At 42.7% G+C, this 22813-nt stretch overlaps 1 protein-coding gene across 6 annotated transcripts in view; it reads left to right on the forward strand.

Annotated features, from left to right (window-relative positions):
* The window catches only part of Cacna2d3 (calcium voltage-gated channel auxiliary subunit alpha2delta 3), an 839385-nt gene that overhangs the window by 332683 nt on the left and 483889 nt on the right, over positions 1 to 22813 (forward strand). For all 6 annotated transcript variants that reach the window (XR_010050128.1, XM_063257292.1, XM_063257291.1 and 3 more), the window contains one exon: positions 21608 to 21739. Coding sequence is in view for 5 of the 6 variants with exons in the window: in XM_063257292.1 (XP_063113362.1) it covers positions 21608 to 21739 (132 nt within the window). In the remaining variant the exon portion in view is untranslated. The remainder of the gene's footprint in view (positions 1 to 21607; positions 21740 to 22813) is intronic.

Raw genomic sequence — 22813 nt, forward strand, 5'->3', positions numbered from 1 at the left:
TGTTTTTCTCTATTTTGAGGACACTGCACATGCCTGGATAAGGAGCAAATCAGAAGCAAACTCAGGGACATATTTTCTCCCCTCTTTACCTTTTAGAGTTAGCTCAGGCTGGGTTTCCTGTATCTTGGAAGTAAGTAGGAAAATTGGACTGAACTAATACCAACATTTTTGATGCAGCCAATATTGCCAGACAATGGGATCAATGTTTTGAAATGCACGATTTCCTTTAATCTTTGCGGCAATCCTCTGAAGATCAACCCTGCTTTATTTTCATTTCGTGAATGTGCAGGGAGCCCATAGCCATCAGATATCTTGATGAAGGTCACACAACCTGTCTATGAACTGCACCGTGTGCAGTAGTGTTGCCTGAATATCACATCTATTAAGGGAAATGAGATTGGGCTGTGTCAGCTGGGCTGAGAATAGATGTGTTGTATTGTGAACCCTCTCCCAGACTCACACCCCACAACACTGGGACTAGTTAGTTCATTTGCCCAGTGGCCAGTGGCCAGTGGGCTGAATGAGAAGAGAACACTTACTACCTATGCTATAGACCTGAAGACATGAATCCTTTTGGTGTAAGTGACACAAGCACAAAAGCCCTTTGAGAGTCTATGGCAGTGAGCTGGAATCTAGCAGGCCTTTCACGATATAGTGGCTTGCTCAACTTTATGTTCTGGTCGAGTGTGAAGGATCAGAAGTGGGAATGGTTAATATGCTTAAGCAGCCAGTCTGATTCATGTTTCTGCTTTCCTCCCTCGCAAAGGTGGATTTTTGCATACCTGCTGGTTATAGATTATCACCTGTGAGTACCCACCAGGGATCCAATTGGGCTTGGACTTCAGGTGCTGCAGAATTATAGATGCTCTTGGCCAAGATACCTCTTGGAAGAAGCTGATATGGTGTATGACCAAAGGATATTCATAGATCCCTTTAAGTGGCAAATTGAAAACCCTGCTTAATAAAAAAAATGGTTGTGGTTCATCACATTTTAATCTCATTTTGAGCTGCCTCTCTACCCTCAGAAGACTTTTTCCCCTGTGCAAGCAAAACTGTTGATTACTATCTGCATTTATCAGTTCCCAGTGAGTATGCTTGTCTCTGAGTTTGACAGTACAGGCCTGGCTGTGGCAATGCTCTGATGAGGTTGAAATCTCTTGCTGTGCTGCAGGGTTTTGGAGAAGCAAAGTGAGGAACATTTCTATGACATCCAAGCTGGGAATATCTAATGTTGTCAAAGTCAAAAGGAGTGGCTCATTACATGGATATTGCCCTGACAAGGAGAACTTCAAGACAGAGGAGATAATTTCAGAAATTTGCAACACTGGCAAAGATTAGAAAGGGTATTTAGGTTTACTTATTTAGCTCATTGTCATCACACAAGTTGTGTCTGTTTTCTAGTTCAGAATATAGAATTTCCTCCATAGGTGACCCAGCAGATCCTAGAGCAGTCCCCCTTCTCAGTTCATGCTGTAGAGAGCATCTGTTGCCTTTCCACTCTGCTGGCCCATCCTGCACACTGGCATTGATTTATATCCCTGCCATGAAGCTCCTGTCCATGTGAAGGGACTTTCCGATTGGTATATGCATAGGCTATGCGTGTTTCTCCTGAATTTCTATAGATTTATCCGTCTATTTGCCTTACATTCCATCTGTCCTTTTTTCTGTCTGTCTACATCCTGTCCATTTTCAAAGCTACTGAGCCTCGTTCCTGGCTCCGTTGCATTCCTGAAAATCTCTTGAATGCTGTTGTGCTGCTTCTTGGAGCTCCCACAGAACCTGCCGATGGACTCAGACACTTCAGGGTTTATTGATGTTCTCTTATTGTTCCCAGTGTGCTGGGACCTAGCTAGGTTATACAGTGGACTGCTGTGATCTTATCTGTAGATTCCGGCATTGTGCCCACTCAGCAGAGATGCTGCATAAACATAACTAGATATACCAGCCTTGGAATATAATAGCTCTGAGATACGTAGGGAAAAAAAAGTCATGGTGTATGCAGCTTGTCCTTAAAGTAGCTTGGAATAGAAAATTGTATACATGTCTCTGTGTGTGTGTTAATGAGAGCATGGAAATGTTAAAGCAATGGGATAAGTGTCTAAAAATGGGACACATCAGAAAAGATATACAGGTGTTCCTATGCTATTCTTATCTTAGTACTTTTCTGCAAAGTTCAGGAATGCTTCCAAATAAAACATTTTATTCTATTTTTATTAAAACACACTTGTTACCTCTTCATTTATCTGGAAGCCCCTCCCCATATTTCCTTTGTGGGATACCTTCTGTGTCTACTATTCCTTGCCACTCCTACTAGTGGCCACCGTGGCCCAAGCTGCCATCTCCTCCGCCTAGGTGGCTCTAGTGGCCTCCTAACTGACTGTTCTTCTGGCTTCCACTTTGTCTTTGGACAGGATTTTCCATATACCTCATAATAGCCATGGTGGCCTTCCTAACATGCATTAGCTCACATTGTTTCTCTCCTCACAACTCTGTCCTTCCAGTGCGAAATCTTTACTGCCCTCATGCCTTCTGAGAACCCTCTCTTCCTGTGCTGTCTGCTCTGCTCAGATCACTGCAGCTGTTTCTGTGCACTGGAATCTGGTGACCACACAGGCTCTTTCGGCAAGGTCCCCTCTTTGCTTGAGATCAGCGCTGTCTTCTTTTGATTTGGGATGACACCTCACTTTATCCACTCTTTCATGCTATGCCTTCTCTGATTGTCTGCTTTGAAATAATGATCCCTATTTCACCCATCATCCTAAACTCTTTTCTGACTTTATTTTTAAAAGAAATGACCAATTTACCAATTATTTTGTATTTCTTATCTCTCCAGGAGAATGCAGGCTCCATGGGGAAAAAGTTTTGGCCCACTCTATTGTACTTTCATGGTTTGGAAAGTGGTTCACTTATTTTTTGGAAACTCAGCCTCTGTTTTATCTGAGAAACCTGAGTTCTGGGGTCCTCAGCTTTCAATCAGATCCCTTTGGAGGGGGTGCCCAGCAATCTGCGCTTAAACCCTGCAATCTGCATTTAAACCCTGCAGTTGATCCTGACACATTTTAAAAGTTAGGAATTACTGCTTACTCAAATAAATAGCTGAATTAATAAGAAAATATATATTGCCTTCTGTATTATAATGTATATTCTTTGTTGCCTTCTTTATTTAGAACCTTAAAATTCCACTCTATAAGCACATATGCTTTTCATTATAACAGTGTTCATATATTAGTTTTGGACTATGTGAGGATTCATGGTTAAAATTGACTTCTATTTTTGCTAACCTTCTTTTTGATGCAGGTGCTAAGCTGTTATATCCTCTGGTTTACATTTCCAATAATAGTTTTTATCAGGGAAACAATATTTACAATTCAAAATTATGAAAAATTATAGAAGTGTCATTTTGCACTGCTAAATATCTATTGAAAAAGTATATGCCACAGGCAGGTTGCAACCTGAGCTGCCAAACCAGAAAAGCTGGAGTTCATATCGGCCCCACTCTCCAGCTAAATGTAGAAGCTGCCTGTCAGGATGCTGAAGAATATCCAGTACGACAAGAGCCTCTGCTGGTCAATTTGTCAGTGTCAGCCCTGAAGTCATCCTTGTCTGGAGAACAGATGAAGTGGCCACCAGGTAGAATGACCCAAAATAAATGAGAATAGGAGGTTATTTGATGGAAAATTAGAAGTTCCAACTTACAGAGAATCTCTCAGAGATTTACTGCCAGGAGCTATTTAGACCAGAGTGTTTGTGGTTATGTATTCCATCAAAAATTGTGATAAATACTTTATGTATTCCATCAAAAATTGTGGGCTTTCCACTTGAATCAACCTAGACAAAAATAGTTAATTAATTAAAATCATCCCATATTCAACATCTACCTTTGATCCTGTGCTACAAAGCTAGTAAAAACTGCCAACCTGATGTTGGCATTTGCACCTATGAAACGAACCCTCGTGTGTGGTGGGGTCTGGGGATAGATAGGATTTTGTCAGTGTTAAACACCATCCTCCCGGGGCTTTGGATTATAGGTTGCTTTTTCCTTCTTTATCCTTTTGTGCTCTCTGTTCTACTATGAACGTAAAAGAAAATTGTGAGTATATTTGGAATATAAATAGGTAGGGCCACTTTATCTTTTCTTTTTCTTTTTCTTCTTTTCCTTTCTTTTTTATTTTACACTTAGAGATGCTCATGGTAACAGAATGATTTCAGGTCAGTTGGGAACCAGCCCACAAGGAATTCTCTATGCATCTCTGATGGAAACCCTTTGACGAACCAGCTATGCCAGGACTTGAAATGAACAACTTCACAGTAATCATGTTCTGATGTCACTCCGATTTTTATGGCTTACTTTCTGTTGCTCTGTGAGTCAGCTTCAGGTATGTGACCAGCATTGAGGCCAAACTTGTATTATGGCCTGCAGGCCCTCCAAGCACGAATGCCGTGTGCCTAAGAAAAATCCTGGCTGAGAACAGGGTGAGATGAAGATCTGAGCATTGTGGGGAAGGACTTCCCTCCATCTCTTCTTTTCTCACTGTGATCAAAACTGTGGAAGATTTCTCCATTATTGTTGCTATTGTCATCAGAGGTACTGTCATTCATTGAATGTTCATGGTGCCTAGCACTGTATAAGCTTTGAAGAAAACCTCTTATGGGCTCTTAGCACTTCACCTCAGCAGTGTGAAGGAGGAGGTGGGAAGAGAGAGATATACGATGGGGGAGGAAGACACAGAGGTACAGAAAGCAGAGGCTACTGGCGTATTGACCCCCATATACTGAGCAGCTCTTGTGCTGACCATGTGAGGAGCCAGGGTTGACTTGCTGCAGCTGAGTGAAGAGGCTCCTTGTGCAGAGGTGAATGAGGTGGGCTCTGGTACTCGAGGGCTCCATCTTTGTGCCCTCCTTCCCATGCCATAGGGCATTAGAGGAAGTGCAGCTTACATACCCTGCCCCTCACTTGCCCCTCTGTGAGGTGGGAGTGGTAATAGCACCTCTTTACAGGAACCACTTCCTAGACATACAAACACTGAGCACTTACTATGTCACATGCACTTTAACGGAAGCAGCTTGATGGTGGTTGTATACAGATAAAACAATATTGCAGTTATGTTTTCAGTGCCTCCTGTACACCAGAGTTGGACTGACCACCTTTTCACCTTTTCTTGATGCTCAGGCCAACATGGAGACAAGGCATGATACATCCCATTTTACAGAAACTTGGAGGGTTCCTACCTGTTCACAACCCATTAGGGACGGTCAAGTGGTGTCCTGAATTTGGCTGTTTGACTGAGGCCTTGCTTCTTGAGGTTAGTTGGCACCGACACAAATGGTGACACAGTACTGGCCGCTGAGCACAGTGGCACAGACCTGAGCTGGGCGCTGCTGTTTCCAGGAGGCTGCACCTTGGCTTTTGGTTCTGGCCTGGATCAGAACCTGTTGGTTGAGTTCCTACTTGCTGCTCTCGCCCTCTAGCGCACAGGTCTTTGGGAGAATGCCATGTTTTCTTTCTCTAGCACCATTCTGGGAACCCTGGCTGTGCACCCTCTGTCACCATCAGTTTCCACTCAGGGGGACTGAGTTGTATGACTATACTGTATCTGCCTGGGGAAGTGAATCTGGGAAGTCTCAGATCTGCTGAGATGGCTTTGAATAAGTCATGCTGCCACCTTAGGTTCTGCAGGTTAATTAAGGATCTGACAACCCTGCCACTGTCAGCCCCTGAACTGGTCCCCAGGGTGACTTGATTGAGGTCAGTATTTGTCAAGTTAGCAGGTGTACATGGAATCTAATCTCAGCTCATCAGCCCTGAGTCAAACACCATGCATATCGTGCAGGACGCTGGTAACTATGCTCTCTTCTATGTGGTTTGCCCTCCGTGGGAGCCTTCATCCTTCTGTGTAGGAAGCTACATTAGGACCCACTCCCCTGGCTAAGGAAAGACAGCGTGCTGGCCCAACAGAGCCTCTCCCTCTGCCTATCCAGCTTTAATCCCTACTAATGACATAGAGGGGATCTGAGGACTCAGGAGAGCAGGCTGAAGTGGTGTCAGCTTTCTGGGTATTTATCTCTGCTGCATCAAAGGAAAGCGGCCTTTACCCTCAGACTTAACCAGTGCAGGGAGGTATGTGCCGTCGTCTTATGCTGCTTTGTTTGTGTCCTTGACTGTCACACAGCAATACACAAGATTCACAGGTTCTCCAGCATGACCATGTAGTGCATGAGATCCCAGCCCACCTCCCTTAAGGCTGCCAGACCAGAAGGGTCCATTCTACATGCATGTGTAAACTTATTTTTACCTTTGAACTTTTGGGAATGTGACCTTGGTAATTTTTTTCATTGTTTCCTCCCAATAAAATATGATTCAGAGGATTGATCTAGTGTGTTCCTGGGCATATTACTGGGTAGGCTGTTACTGGGAAGCTCAGTCTTTCCATCTATAGAATGGACATTACAATAGTACCCACCCTACTGGTGTTTTAACTAGATGTGTTATTCACCACAGATGTCTTAGGTAGCCCCAGGAACGTTCTGAGTGATAAACTTTCTGCTGCCTTCTAACACTGCTGCCTGGGCCAATTACTTAAGCCTTCTGTGGCCTCTACTTCTTGTGTAAATATGCTTGGTAGAGCTCATATCCTCAGGATTAGGATGAACAGGACTTAGTTGTGCAGCTGGCATGGTGGGTGTTATTTTTCAGAAAAGTGTTTTTGAAACAGAACCCATTGCTTCTTCTCTTATTTTATTTTTTATTCAAATAAAGTCATGTGAGTTGTGTATGTGCCCCATTAAGAACCCTATTGCTTTATATTTTGTTTGCATTTTGAGGATAAGAGAGAGAGAGAGACAGACAGATAGACAGACAAAGAGAAACAATTTGTTTTGCTATCCAGTAGGTGTCGGTGAGTACCTATACTTCCATCTGAAAACCTGCATCTTTTTTCATCCCGTTTGCCCTCCCTAACAAAAGTGATTTTAATTCATGTTACCCTCTTTGTGGAAACACATTTGACAGTGCATACAGAGGTGTGTGTGTGTGTGTGTGTGTGTGTGTGTGTGTGTGTGTGTGTGTGTGACATCTCCCTGTTCAAAGCTTTACCTTTTCAAAATTGGTAAACACAAGGCTGGGACAGGCAGTTTGTAAATTCTAAGTGTGAGGAACCTCCTCTGATTAAGGAAATTTTCAAAGAAATATGTGCAGCTCCTGAACTGGTGACATAGTGCAGTATTCTCAGAGCCAAACCCATGCATGGTTGGGCATCTTAGGTCTGGTTTTACAAACCTGCTGACAAGCAGGAGCTGCCATTGTCCTAGAAGAGAAGAAACATCATCCATTTACCTCAAAAAAAAAAAAAAAAAAGAAAAGAAAAGAAAAATGAGGTAAACCTGGGAAGCCTGCGGGTGGGAACGAAATGGTCTTCTCACCAGCTCAGTTTGCAGTTGCCTGGGGAAGGCAAGCTGTTTCTCCTCTGATGAATTCCGGCAGAGAACAAATCCTACCAAGCAAACCTCATCTCCCTCTCTAATCAAGTGGCAGCTGGGCTATTGAGCACACTGATTGTTCCAGTCGTCCTTCCCTATGGTCTGTGAGGCAGAGCTACCGCCTTGGCAGTACTTGGGAATAATGGCCTCTTAAAAGAACATTGGATTCAGAAACTGCCTGGAACTTCTGGTGCCTCCCTGGGTGAGAATGTTGCTCCTCTTGTCAACAGAATGATCACTGGCAAATTTTTTCATTGTGAATAAAATCCAGGAATGAACTGTGAAGCTGTGCTGAGTACTTGTATAGTTAAAATATCAAATGTAAAACTAAATATGCTTTGCCATATCTTCCCAATGATACCTGTAATGTTTTGAATTTGACCCTATTTTCAGATATAAAATAACTTTTTTCACCTGCTCATTCGTATCTCATACTAAGATAATGAGAGAAGTTGTCTAAAAAAACTCATAACCTAGTCATTGTCCAATCATGTACAATTTTAAACAGCTCAATGGAAGGCTATTGTCATTGTTGAATAATGTTTCCCACAAAAATCCACATGTACTCAGAATCTCAAACTGTGGCAGGCAGTCCTAGTCTCCTCAGGCTGCTATAACAAAGATAACAGAGCCTGGGCAACTTGAACATTAAAAAAATATTTCTCACAGTTCTGAGGCTGAAATTCCAACATCAGGGCACTGGCATGGTCAGGATCTGGTGGAGAACTCTCTGTGCTTTGTGGCTGACTATCTTGCTATGTCCTTAGATGGCAAGAAGGACGCTTTCTCCTTAAGAGTTCTAAGCCTGTCATGAGATCTCTACGCTCATAATCTAATTCCCTCCCAAAGCACCATCTCCAATACTGTCCTTTTGGCAGTTAGGGTTTCAGCATGTGGATGAAGGGTGAGGACTCCTTTCATAGAAGTCACTTGTTTAAGGATCTTGAGATGAACCCATGCTGCATTTGGAGTGGCCCCTAAGTCTAAGTTTAATATCTTATAGGTGCCCTTGTAAGAAGAGGGGAAAACACAGAAATGTAGAGGAAGCAGCCATATGTTTGAGTTAACTGTTCTCATTGCTGAGATTAAATGCCTAACACCCAAGGAGGAAAGTGTTATTTGGTTCACAGTTTGTAGAGGTTTCATTCCATAGTCAGCTGGCTCCAACCAGGGTACAAGGCAGAGGGACATCACCAAGGAGAAACAGTTAATGGCAAAGCAGAGCAAGCAAAAGGCAGCAAATCAGCTTTTTCTGTCCCTTTATTTTCCACCCAGACTGTCTGCCTTTGGATGGTGCTACCCACATCCAATGTGAGGCACCCTTAATCTTAGCATCACACCTTGGATTCCAGCATCACATACTTAATCCCAGAATTACATACCCTAATCCAGCCGTCTTCAAAACTCCCCACTTGTGATTTTATAATATTTTGGTTTGACATCTAGATGCAAGCCATAACACCATGCAATGATAGGGGCAGAAAATGGATTCATGTTTGCAGCGCAAGGAATGCTGAAATCACCAGCACCCGCAGGAAGCTAGGGGAGAAATCCAGAATGGCTTCTCTCTCTTAATCTGGAGAACCTTGATAACCCTGCCCATACCTTGATTTTAGACATCTGTCCTCCAAGTTTGTGAGGTAATAAATCTGGGTTGTTTTAAGCCACCTGGTTTTGGTAGATTGTTTTGGTAGCCCTAGGAATCTGTCTTAGTCCCCTCCTGGCTGTTCACACAAAATACCTGACATGCACATATTAAAGGAGGAGAATTTCATTTTGGCTCTTGTTTGTGGTCCATGTTCTGCTGGTTCTAAGGGAGAAATAGCATGGTGGGGAGGTCTGGTGGGTAAAAGTGCCCATGGAGGATTAAATTTAAAAACTCTCTTGGATACTAGATGTATTAGAAGTCTTGTCTTATTTCTAGCTAGGTACTATAATAAGATTGCTCATCAAATGGCTTAGTGGCCCAAAATGTTACTCAGAGTTTGATTTTCTCTGTACTTCTAGCCATTTGAAATATGGTCCAAAGTAGTCAAATTGATGGAGTAGAACAATATTTGAAAGTCTTAGCATTTTTATTGCTAAAAGATCTTTCTGAATCAGTTTATTTCTATAAATATAAAGAATAAAATTTGGACAGCTCAAAACTTTAAGGAATGATTTCCAAACTTTGATTTAAATTTTTTTTTGTCATTCTAAGACAGGATTTCACTCTGTAGTTCAAGCTGGCTTTGAACTCACTTTGTAGCCAAGGCTTATCTCGAACTCACAGCAATCCTCAGCCTCGAGTGCTGGAATTACTGACGTGCACCACCACACCCGGCCTATAAAAGCACATTTTGGTTAAATCATAACCACTAAACTCTACAAATAGTTGGGTCCTTGAAGATTTTTAGAGACAAACTTCCATTTTTGCAGTTCTGTTTTCGTCATACATTTTTTTTTTTTTTTTGGAGCTACTGATTTCTTCCTTTCATGATGTAGATCCTATTAAATATGTATGGCCTGGTTAGTTTTATTTTAGTGGCAATAACATTTTCTTTTTTTGTCTTTCCATTGTTGTATGTAACACGTAATATGTGAGACTTGCAGAATTATTACCCAACAGGTACTACTTTTCTCTCTTCTTTGATTTTTTCATTGCATCCCAGGAGCTCTGGGTTTTGCATTAAATTTTTATTTCTCATGACTGATGCACGACTTCCATCTGCTTTGCAATTTTAGAATGCACGACAAATTTTTTGTATACTGATATGGTATGGAAGTGTTTCCTTTGGGGGATCATATTGTCAAGTTTAAATTCTTTTTTGTTTAAGAACAGAATATATTTATTGAGAGAAACAAAGCTTTTGTCTGAGAGAAAGAAGGGATCCTGAGCAGGTTGCCACAAGTTTAAATTCTTTACCTGACATAGTGGCATGGTGAAGCCCTGAATCACCTAGATTTTGTGACCTCTTCCATGAATCTTTGGGTATTTGTGACCAAACTAGAAATCTGAAGGAAGTGTCTAGGATTCAGGGCCGTTGCTTTCTCTTTCCTGCCTATAGCAACCTGAATTTCCTTTAGGAACTCCTCTTTCATGGTTGATGGCCTTGATCTGTAGTAAGGGCTAACAAGTTTAAAATGATCAATGTGCCTCATGGCTCCCTGCATACTAACAAGTTGAAGGCTGTGTAAATAATGGTGAAAGTCAGTGAGAAGTGGAGAGACATGTGACTGTTCTTCATTCTGTGCTGGAGAAAAGATATGCTGCCGAGGGAACCTGGAGCAATTCTTTGGCCTTCAAAGGGAAGAGGCTTGAAATCCTTGGTCAAGGTCTGCAGAGTGTGAGAAAGAAAGAATCTGGGAGTGGAGCCAACCTTGGAGGATGTACAATAGGAGATGAAAAGTAGTCCTTCCGTGAAGCCACGGGCGATCTCCAGTCAGTCCACTCTTAAAGACGTTCTTGTTCCTCATCGTATTTCATTTTACATGCCAGTCGATTTTAAATGTATTTTGAGTAGGGTGTTCAGTTCCCGATGTTGGAAAGGCTCCCGGTTTGAAGAAGTAGAGAGTACACTGACGTAATCACTCAAGAAGCTTCTTTAGTGAGCCTTCACTTAAGCAAGTTAGTAGATTAATACTTTTCATTTCTTCTCTTATAGTCAAACATGTTCGGCATCCGCAGTGTCCTTAGCTATTTAGTTGCCGCGTTAGCCAAAAGGTCTTGGTCCACTTGCACAGACTGGCCAAGTATTGAGAAGTTGTTTAATGAATTGTTTGAAAATTAACTCCTGCTTTAATCCTGTTTTCTACCTAATTGATTGCACATCATAATCACATCTGAGACACACACACGCACACCACATGTCAATCATTTCTGTCTTCTGGGAATAGGGTGGTTTATAAAAAGAGGTCCTAATACATGTTACTTTGCCTGAGATTGATGTATGCTAATATACTCTCAGTGGTCCAGTTTAGATGATAAATTCCTGGCTATAAATCACTTACTGGAATTAAACCTATAATCATTGACTTTTCATGAGCCATTTGTAAGAAAAGAGGGAACTTTCGGATTTCTGTCCCTGCCACTCAGGATTTAGGAGTTAGTATACACACATTGTGGATACTCCATAAACTCACTCATTTTAGTTTATTTCACTTGGCTCAGCTGTTAATGTTCAACAAGCTATTGAAATAGTTGATAAAAGGATTTGTAGGGTAAATGAGGCCAGGGGAAAGACAGCTGGAGTCTCCTTGTAAATGTAGTTCTTGGCCAGCATTTCTGAAAGTTGGCATCACTCTTCATGCATATTGTGGCCTTGGCTTTTTACACTTCCTGTGGACAGTTCAGAAGGTCTGTAACCTGTGACTGTCACATGAAATTGAGTACATGAGAAGCAAACCTACCATGTTCCAACAGTGAAGACCCTCACCCCTGGCACCAAGTCCATCAAAACCAACTCAGCACAAAATTGGCTTCTTCCTGGCACTCTTTGAGGAGGAATATTTTCCTGAGATTACTCACAGAAAGTGTTTCCCATTCCTTGGGACAGTGGAGCTTTTTTTAGGCCTCTGTCTTATCTCTATTTATACTTTTCTATAGGGATGGAGCATCCTGCCCTTTTTTAGGTGACCACATTGATATTTTCCTGTTTCTGGGGCTCCATATCTGCCGCAGTTCATCAGTTTTAAAACAGAAAGATGTAGAAGGCATGTTTATGTTTTATTAAAGAAAAATGCCTTTTATTGATATAAGCAGTGTATTTGGGTGGTACCTGTCCTCCCACATGTAAATCTGGCCGCTGGTAAGGTTTGGTGTGGAGTTACAGAAGAGAGTCTGGAGGAAGAGTTTTTGGCTTTGGAGCTGATTGCCTCAGACCCCCACGATACTAAGCCATTCTCCTGCCTTCTGCCTAACATCTAGGTGGTTACTTCATGCTTTTCACCATTTTACACTAGTAAACTGTCACAGGTCGTGTAGAATGCAGATTCCAGTTATATCTCAGTGACGGTATTAAAACAAGCACAAAGCAAATCCATTGCCTCTGCCCCCTCGTTTCGCTTCCCAGCCTCCTAAAGCCAGACTCAAATTCATTTCATATCAGAGCAGAGAGAGAGAGACTGTATGGTTCTTGCATGTTGAAAACAAACACCAAACTTTTCCTTGGCCCCATTTCCTTTTGCAAATGCTCCTAATTACTTATCTTCCTGCCTATAGTTCCTGGGCCCTTGGGGTATCTTGCCGCAAAATAGTGAGGTGGTGATATGTGGCTCTGTCCCTGTCCCTCTGCAGCACTCTGCTTGCTGTCCCCTCCCTAGCTCAGCACTAGCCTGCCCCTGCCCAGCCTGCAGCAGCTCTGTGTCTCCACACCACCAATATCCCTGACAGCTCCTTAATTGCTACACGCGTTTGTACAGATCCTGGCAATTATATTTCAGACACTGTCAGGGTACTAGCTAGCCTCAGGGCTGTGTTTATATTAAATATCAATAAAAACCTGATAGTATCAGCCTGGATGGCAGGCTCACAAAATCATATTTTAGCAGGATCCAGGCTTGTCTGGGAGATGGAAGGGAGGAAGATTTGAGTTTCCCCCGAAAGGTTAAATAAAATGAGAAGAGACTTTCTGAGTGGAATGAGTTCTTACTAAATGGTGACAGGTATGTATTCTCTAACTTGCTTCCTCAGTTGTGTGGGAATTGTCACAACATCAGTTCTGTCCATAACTGCATTTTCTATGTTCTTCTTCCCCCATGGAATATGGACCAAAGTTTCAGATACCATAAATATTTTAAAGCACTTGTTGACGGAATGAGTAAGAGCTTATTGGGTTCTACTTTGAGAAGAGAGGACAGGACAGAGTATAAGAGATAAATGGCCCAAAGAGCCACCCCATCCTCCATTTCACACACTTTGCATGGCCTTCCATGAGGGAGATGTGAAAGAGAACCCATATTCTTCCTGTACTATGTGGTAAGCCCTTGCTGGACCTCTGTTCCCTCATCTTTCAGAAATGGTCAGCACCTTTCTAATGCTGAGAGCAGGAGGAGGGATTAGGGGTAGAGGGCACTATGAAAGCATAGAGCAACACCTGTCCAGAGGGCCACCATGGTTTCCATCGCCCACGTGTAACAGCTGAGGATGTCCTTGTCTGTGCTTCCCACTTTCACGCAGCCTCTGATAAGCTTCTGTTGTTGGTTCACCTGAGCAGCGGCTTGGAGGGAGATACTTTCCTAGGAATATCACACTGGTTCAGATCCACCAATCTGTAACTCTTGAGATCTTTGGGGACATGATCAGCCTGTTGAGTCAATAGAATTTCCCATTTGTTTGTCACCTAAGGAGCACAAGTTGTGTGTCCCCATGGCATAGCCAATCTGGAGATGTGTCATCTGGCTTTTCTGGTATGCATGTCCTGCTGTGATCCTGGGATGAAGCAGAAGAGCATTTTTGTTGCTGGTGCAAATGCTGCTTTTGGAGTTCAGACCTGGACTGGTGCTTGGCTTAGTAGCACATCCTGGTACCACCACCGGCTTCTCAAATTCTACTACCCCAGAGCAAGCACTGCGAGGTGACTTAAATGGTCAGAGCAGCCTCTGAACACCCTTGAGCCCTCACCAATGGCAAAAGTGACCACCTTTCCTCTTCCAGAACCCCCACAGGGGCTTCTGCTACCCTTGGGGTTGGAGCAGGCTGCAAATCAGGAGGCCCTGCTTGCTCTGCTTCCTGCCATACTTCCTTTTTATTCTTCAATTCCAGACATTTAGACTTCAACTCTGATGGAGCCACTCTGCATATGAGGTGTAATAAAAATACATGTTTAAATTTATAAAAATTTATTCCAGTGAAAAACATGTTATTTCCCTCAAAATATTTCCCCTTTCTTGGCACCCCTCAAAATACTTCTCCTCACTTTGAACACACTTATCCCACCATTCTTGCCACTTTCTGAAGCAGTTGTGGGAGTTCTCTTTTGTGAGTGTCTTTATAAGGTGTGATGGAAAATTCAGTGCTTGCTGCTCGCAGTCTTGCAGGACAGGCATTGTTTTAGAACTTGCCATAGGGAAAGACGTTACTTTGTGTTCACCCATTGCCAAACCTAACCAGGAAAAATTTTGTTTCATTTCCAGCTAGAGCAAAAACTCAGGAAGGAAGTGGGCTGTGGTTCTTCAGCTTTGGAAACTGTAAGGTGCCGTGCTTCATGAGAACGTTTTACATTAATGGAGGTGTTTTAACATAGTGATACCTGCTTAGCCGTGATGTGTCAAATGCTACTTTAGAATCAGAAGTTCTTTGCGATATACTTAACTTAGCCAAGGTTTTATGTCCCTGTTCTGTACCTAATTCCAAATACTGATGGTGCTGATTTAGTTTTATTGACCTGATTTGCAACAGAGCACCTGACAGGCATGCTTTGGGGGCTCTTGGAGAGCAGCTTTGAATTAGTTCCCAAAGCTACATACCTCATCCTGGACCATCGTGTCCCTTTAGCTCATCCACATGTCTTGGTCATGCCATAATAGAGCCAAAGGAAGCCTGATTTGGTCAAGCCATAATAGAGCCAAAGGAAGCCGTCTCATGACCGCCCCTTCCTTCTTGTGCTGATAGCTGCTGCTCTGAGCCATGTATTTTCTGGTCTCTTGGCTGCGGTTCTCATGGCCTCCCTTTCCCTCAGCCCCTGTTCACTTCCCTGGGGTGGTCAGTGAAATCCATGGCTGCTGCTGTGTCCTGAACCAAGTAGTCATTTCTACAAGGAACTCACTTTGCTAACTTCTGCTTCAGGTAAGGGAATGTGCTGGGGAAATGGACTTCAAAGCTTTGAGGAATAGTTTCCTCATCTGAAAAGTGGCACAAGGAAGCCTAGTTTGCACCTGTCTAGAGAGGGTCACACATAGCACATTGCACATTGTAATTATTCTCTGAATGCCTATCTCTGTTACATGTGTCATCATCACTGTCACCATCAGTATTTTGATGTCTGTCTTACAATTTTTCATTGTTATCTTTGACAAAGTCTTGTGAAACGCTTACTAATGAAGAGGAGGAAATAGAAGTTTCTCCACAAAATTTAGAACATGTTAAGGGAAGACAAAAAGACATCCTATCATTGAAGTGTCATCTCATTGGGGAATTAACCTGCAGATCAGCACAGTGAGGCTGAGGAAATCTAGGGTGCCCTCAAGATTTGCCAAGCCTTTTGCTTTCCTCCTCCCTCTGGAGTGCTTCAGCGTGGAACCATGTATCCTCCTGGTCTCTCTGGTCCCAACGTTTCTAGAAATCAGCTCCAGCTCTATGAAAAGCAATCTGCATTTAATACTGTCTGGCATTTCACTAAGTTTAGAGGATGATAAATGATTGGCAAATAAATTTGTTCTATACCTCAGCACACATGAAGTAATATTCTCTAAGAGACTTATAAGTACTTGAAAATAAGCATCGAAATTCTCCATTACTTAATCTATGACCTGTTTTTAATGAGTGGGGGGAAATGTCATTTGTTTGCTGAAGTGGAAGACATAAAAACCTTCCAGCCAGTTTCCACTTGGTAAAGAGTGGAAGCTGGTCCGGTGTGCAGCGCGAAAGAGAAAGTCTGTATGGGCTGAAGCTCCAGTGTATCCCAGGACTGGTTTTAAGTTCACATCCAGGAGCACAGCCTTCCAAAGACCTTTAGGAATGCCTGTGTCCCAGCCTCCAGCTGTGGTCAACGCAGGAGATGTCTCCCTTCCCAGAGCCACACTTAAAACAATGCCTGCTGTATCTGAGCTGTGTCCCTTCCCTCTGAACAAAGACTTTTGGGGACCTGTCCTTTGACTGTAATTCTGTATGAGCTTATAACTGTTTGTATTAACTCGGCCTCCTTAGACATAGACCCAGACTTTGAGGTAGAAGTAGCAAGTTTTAATTACTTCACTTGTACTAATGCACGAGGCAGTGAATGGTACTGAAAGGAACCGAGTGCACACTGGATGGTTTTTAAGTCTACAGAGGACACTTAAGCACTAAGACAGCCATGGAGATTCTGATTGTTTCACCTGGGAGGAGGAAGAGTCAGCTATGCTTATTACAGATTTCAGAAAAGAAATTTGATTTTGGAATCATGAATAAAGGCGTGATGGGCCTTGGCATGATGGAGCATGGTTACGTCTGTTAGAAAATGTGTGCTTGGCAAAAACTTCACCAGTCTGCTAAAATCCTTACTGCGGCCTGCCCATGGCTCCAGCCTCGTTCCACATCTCCTGCTCCCTCCCCGGCAGCACTCAGTTCGTCCTGTTCCAAGACGCTAGTTTATTCTGAGCTCAGGCGTTTTGAACACATTTCTTCTCTTATGAAATAACTCCTACTTCTCTTCCCAAGTACTGTGTACTGTAACTGTCTGAGCAATTCCATTTTATTTTCCTCATCACACTTGTTTGTATTTGAAAGTTGTATTTATTTATCCATTCTTACCTTCCTTCTCAGACTGAAATGTCAGTTTCATTGATTCACTGTCAAATGCTCAGTGTCATAGGTACTCAAAACATTATTTGTTGCATGAGCAGTGGTCTTATCATGATAATTTCAGGAAGGGAAGAAGAAATTCTACTAAAAATCTTTCCAGGATAACATAAGGATAGCAGAACTAAGGGCGAGGATCTGTGGCTCATCACACTGCTGTGCCTCACAGTATACCCAGTGCTGTAGGGGCTCTCCCATCACAAAGCACCTGTCTCACAACCTTTGGACTCTGGCTACTGGTGTCTCACTCGCATAGAGGAGGGACACGGGCTTTGAGAAGTTAAGTCAGAGTCTCAGGTTCAGCAGCTAATATGTACTGTGTGGTCTCTCAGATCTACAACTCCACTCCACTGCAGCCTGGGCTGCAGTCTGCTGTATTATTTCGATGTTGCCCAGAAACACTTTATGAAGAGAACAGGAATGAGCAATTCTTCTTGGAATTCCTTTCTCCTTCTCCTCCTCCTCCTCCTCTTTTTCCTTTCTTTCTCTCTTTATCTGTCTCTTCCCTAATGAACAGAACAAGTAACAACCAGTATTTATGAAGCTGCTTGCACGTGCCCATGGCTGTGCTAAGTGCTCAGTCCATTAATTTGCTTCCACCCAGTAAGGGCTGACCATCTCGGGCAGGACGCAGGAGGTGGGAACTCGTGACCAAAGTGCAGCAATAAGAGAGGTTACCTCATTCAAAGACGTTGAATGAAAATAAGTGAGCGGAGAACATTAGCCATCTGTGACTTGAGGGTCCACAAAGCAGAGCGCCCACTGCACGGTAAATCTTCAGACAGAACAGCTACTTGCATGAAAATAAAGGAACTACAAAAGCTATTTGTTGTCAGGCTGTATGATACATTACAAAACATATTTGGATATGCAAGAAAGTCTTCAAATACAAATTGCAAATTTATCACAAAGATGGTGTGGGACTTTTATTCTCCAAACATCTGTTAGTAGTCAGTTTTAGTAAAAGCTCACATCTGATAAATTCGTGGTGCCAGGAGTAATTCAGTGTCTCAGAGGTGGAGGAGGCAGGACTACTGCTATTCCTGCACTTCACACTGACCAAGACACATAGAAAGTTAATGTGGGTGCTGCAGGCAAATAGCAAAAACCATTATTATCTTGCAGGTTGATTTATTTAACAGAGAATGCTGGGCTTCACACTTATACTAGACATTAAGGAGAATGTTTTAATCCATTTTAGTACATTATAGATAGGACCCATTGACAAAGATCATAAAAATATAATGCAACATGAAAATCTGAATTTCTCTCATAAAGAAAGTGGTGTGGGCCTTTCTTCACTACGGAAAGTCCTGTACTTATTATTACTATTATTGTTATTTTGATACTGGGAATAGAACTCATGACCTCATGCTTGCCTGGCAGGCACTGTGCTACTGAGCTGTAATCCCTGGCCCTCTTGCACTCATTAAACTAAGATTTTTAGAAAAAATATGTACAAACCATGAATTATTTAGGAGTAATTAAGAGAGTATATGCGCTGGATTGGCCTCAGTGAGATCTGTCCAAGCTCAGTCTTCTACCACCTGCAAACGTGAGCTTATGTGGAAACAGGGTTTTTAATCTAAGGACCTTGCAGTGTGGCCATTCTGACTTTCAAGTGGGCCCTAAATCCAGTGTCTGTTCTTGTAAGAGAGAAAGAGTTGGAGAGTTGATACAGAGACACAGGAGAGAGGCTGTGTGAAGATGGAGACGGTAGACATATTGAGTCTGCAAGCCTTGAGGGCAGAATGTTTTTGCCAGAGGATGTCAGCGGGCAGGAGAGAGGTAGGAGAAGCAATCCCTGAGAGGCCTCCAGGGAGAATCAGCCCAGCTGTCCCCTTGGGTTTGGACTTTTCAAACTCCGAATTAGGAGAGTATACTTTTCTGTTGTTTAGGTCTGGCGATTTGTGGTAGCTTGTGCCAGCAGCCTTTGTGGGTTGATACACGATGCGGGGCCCCCAAGAAGATTCAAGGCAGAGGTTAAGGCCAAAGCCACCCTAAATCAAACCCAGTGCAGACTTTTAAACAAATTTGTAAACTAAACACAAACAGAAAAGCCTGAGCCTGCTTCTTGGGAGCATTCTGTCATTTTCACTAGTACGGTAATGTCATCAGTCTCCTTGGCAACTGTAAAAGGAACCTCAGCTGTGGACCTGGTCCAGCTCGACTGTAGCATTTACCTCCTCCTCCTTGGATGATGGAAGGTGCTGAGGCCCTGGATACATGAGGAGATGGCAGCGTTGGTCGAACTTTGGTTTACTAATTTGTACCTTTGCCAGTGATACTAGGAAACCACTTTTAAATTGTCTTTTTAGTGTCACTACTTAGAGGAATACTCCATGTAGTTTTTCTATTCTTTCTGTCTGTAAAATGACTGTCTAATGGGCAGCCGTTCAGATTTTCCCTTTTATTAAAACTGCTGACTAAACAAGCGTGTGACATCAGTGCTCAATAATTATTTTACAAGCCAGAGGAAATGTTATTTCAAATTTTGATCAAATGGGTGTGTGTAACACAGTTTCCATCCTAAATAGATTATGTATATATTTTTAGTGATTCCTGTATTTACAATGCCTGGAAAAACAAAACTCCACTTTTTCAGAAGACATAATTTCAGAGCATAATTTGGTGTGTCCAGATAATAAGGGTGAAATAGTCCTCAAACTATGCACTTCTCTTTGTGTTTCTTAAGATGCTCATAGACCTATAGGTGAAAATCTTAGCATTCTAGGATCTGAAGCAATATGCAGGTTTTTCTTCCCTCAGAAGTGTCAGAATTATCTAACTGAACCAATCCCAACCAGCACACTCAAGAAAAAGAATCATCTCTAACTGGAAACCACTGGACTTTTTAACATGTTCAGACAATGAGTTTATGAAATGGGATTTTTGCTTCTAATGTCAGAGCACTTTATATGATGCTGACATAATCAAAGACTCTGATGGAGGCAAGAGCTGTGGTCTTTTCAGTGTCATGGTTGTATTTAAGTCATTGTGGATTAATTTAAATAGCTTTTGTACCTAGGAGTGAGTCACAATAATTGTTTTCAAGCATTAGTAGGAACAGTAAAGGGCCCCATTTTTCAGGATTGTGAGAGTAATCAAAATCAAAGGTTAAATTGGCCATTTTTCCTCTCTCAGGTTATGAAGTGATAGATCATGGCTTACGGAGAGTTAGGGCATTAACCCTTGAGGTGGAACTTGGAATCACAATTAATTGCCTAAGTGATCTGAAAGAGTTAGCTAGGTTAGATTTCTAGGAGCAATCCAGCATGATTCTTCTCACTGGTTTATTATGCACCTTGAAGACTTGAGTGGCTGATTGTGTCCTCCTCCCCCCTGTGTGGTACCTCATCCTCTGAAATGAGTGTATCAGTGTGGGATGGTGGAGACTCAGTTCCACAGAGAATTCTGGTGAGGGCTTCAGATGCCACCTCAATGCAACAGCGCCCTCGGTGGCCCTATGAATGTCTAAAAGCTGTTAGCTCTTTCTGGTTTAGTTTGTTAAGTGGCCACTAGAATAAGTCTCTCTGTTCCCATCTTACAAACAAGGAGACTACAGTCAGAGGCTTTGATGCCCAGTGGGTGCCGTCAGTAAAGTACTTAGACTCCTGTGCCTCTCCTTCCACTTCTGTGTAATGAGTGTCGATGGAACCTGCCTCACAGGGGCAGAACTGTTGAGGGTAACAGAGCATAAGGTAAGCACTGGACCTTCACCCCAGGCAGGATCAGTGGGCAGTTCCCTCCTCTTCCTCTTCTTCCTTCTGCTCTTGCTCCTCCTCATGATGATTAATATGCTCACTGTGTTGTTATTCTCAACGCTCTCACCCAGAGATGTGACAGTTATCGCCCCTCTTAAACAGAAGGTCGCTGAATGGGGTATCACTGTGAAACAGGGTGCTGCAGAGGTCAAAACACATAAATGAACGGTGGACAGCCACAGAGCACTCCAGGGCACTCATCTTGCTTTGACCATTATGTGAGGCATACTTATTCTTCCTCTCCGCCCCCTCCACAATTTCTTTTTTTAATCTACTGTATGAATAAAAGGTAAAGAGTTATATTGGGGTTGCCAATAGTGAAAAAAAGAAATTTGTTAAGGAAATCATAGGACAGAAGAATAAGGCTGATTTTTGGAAAACAGCCTTTGTTTTATCCATTTCTTATCCGTCCTTTCATTTGGCTGCAACAATTTTGATTTCCCACTATGCCATGTCCAAAGACATGGTGTATGACCAACCAGAGGTGGTCTGTACCTTTCATTGAGTCAGCACTCTGCTGAACGGCAGTGGAGAAATTTAATTACATAATTCCTATATGTATTTCTGTTTTACATGCTGAGTTCTGGCTCATTTGGGAGTGGGGTCAGGTAGGAAAAAACTGCAAAGAAGGTTTCTCTGCTCTTTGAGGAACTGGGATTTCTGTGAGACTGAAAGTTAGAAATAGAAGGAAATACATTTCAAGAAAGGAGCAGAGGCTCCAGCCAGCTCAGAGGGCTGGAACAGGAGGAGAAGAGCAGCTTCTTGGGAGTGCTCCCTCTCTTGACAGCCACTTGCAAGGTGGGCTCTGTGCCAGGCTTCCCTGGCACCTGAAATGCCTGAGATTCTATCTTGTGCTACTTTATAACACTTCTCTCATTTCTCTTCTCAGATCCTGCAATTGTCAATGGAGTTTATTGGTCCGAATCCCTAAACAAAGTTTTTGTAGATAACTTTGACCGTGACCCGTCTCTTATATGGCAGTACTTTGGAAGTGCGAAGGGCTTTTTTAGGCAGTATCCAGGTGAGTATCACTGTGTTGACAATCATGGTTCAGAATAATGATCCTGTAATATGTTTCCTTATGATGCAGGCTTAAAATGTTTTACCTTTCCCTTAGAAGGAAGTGCAAGGTTAAGTTCTGTGGTTAAGGTACAGGGCGGAAATAAAAAAGTGGTATTTGTATGTGCAAGTATGCACACACACACACACACACACACACACACACACACACACACCTATCATAGAACTCTCGGAACCTGCATGTGGCCTCAGCATCTTTCTCAATAGTGACATTCATAGAGCTGTAACCAAGATGAAAATTTGGGGTGTGAAATGAGCTATATTTAATCTTCCTAAGCCAGAGTTTGGTTTTCTTACTATTACTACCACTATTATTGCTGCTATTGTAATAATTGTTTTTCTTTCTTTTACTTTTTCTTTTGATTTTTTGGAAAAGAGCAAGGCGTATGTGAGCAGGTCAGACTCTGATTTACAGGGATGAGAAACAGAGGACTGAGCATGGCATTGCCTGCCCCAAACTGGCTCACCCTACGGGTGGAGATGAGTGGCCAACATACCGCACATGACAGCAGTCCTCCTGAGGGCACTGCCAGGGCCGTGTGCCAGCTTTTGTCCAGCGTGCCATTGGAACAGGTGTTTCTTCTGGGGCCTTTCTGGGCCTCAGCTTTGCAACAGAATTTTAATTCTGTCTTAGTTTGAATTTTAATTAAAAAGGGAAGTTTTAATTTTGCTTACAAGTTGTGAAAACAGGACTCGGGGCTGCAATTGTGCCAACATCACAGCTGTAGAAATTAACAAGCTCAACCTAAAAGAAGGAAAAAACCCACCCTGCATAATCTTGGAGCAATTAAGTGGCATCTTTTATGTTTCCATTAAGTAAGACTCGGCACCTGATGTCCCCCTCTCTGTGTCACCGAGATATCTGCTGCTGCTGCGAGGAGCTGTTCGCCCTGCACATGGCATCTGTGCCCTGATACTTGCCTGCAGGGGTGTCTGCTTTGCCAGCCTTTTCTACATTTCCCGAGAGCTGTGTTTAGCAGGGTACACATGCATCCTCCCAGAGCTCACAGAAATT

This window comes from Cavia porcellus, unplaced genomic scaffold (assembly GCF_034190915.1).
Source record: "Cavia porcellus strain 051 isolate PalLab524CR breed Dunkin Hartley unplaced genomic scaffold, mCavPor4.1 scaffold_10, whole genome shotgun sequence".
Classification (NCBI taxonomy): domain Eukaryota; kingdom Metazoa; phylum Chordata; class Mammalia; order Rodentia; family Caviidae; genus Cavia; species Cavia porcellus.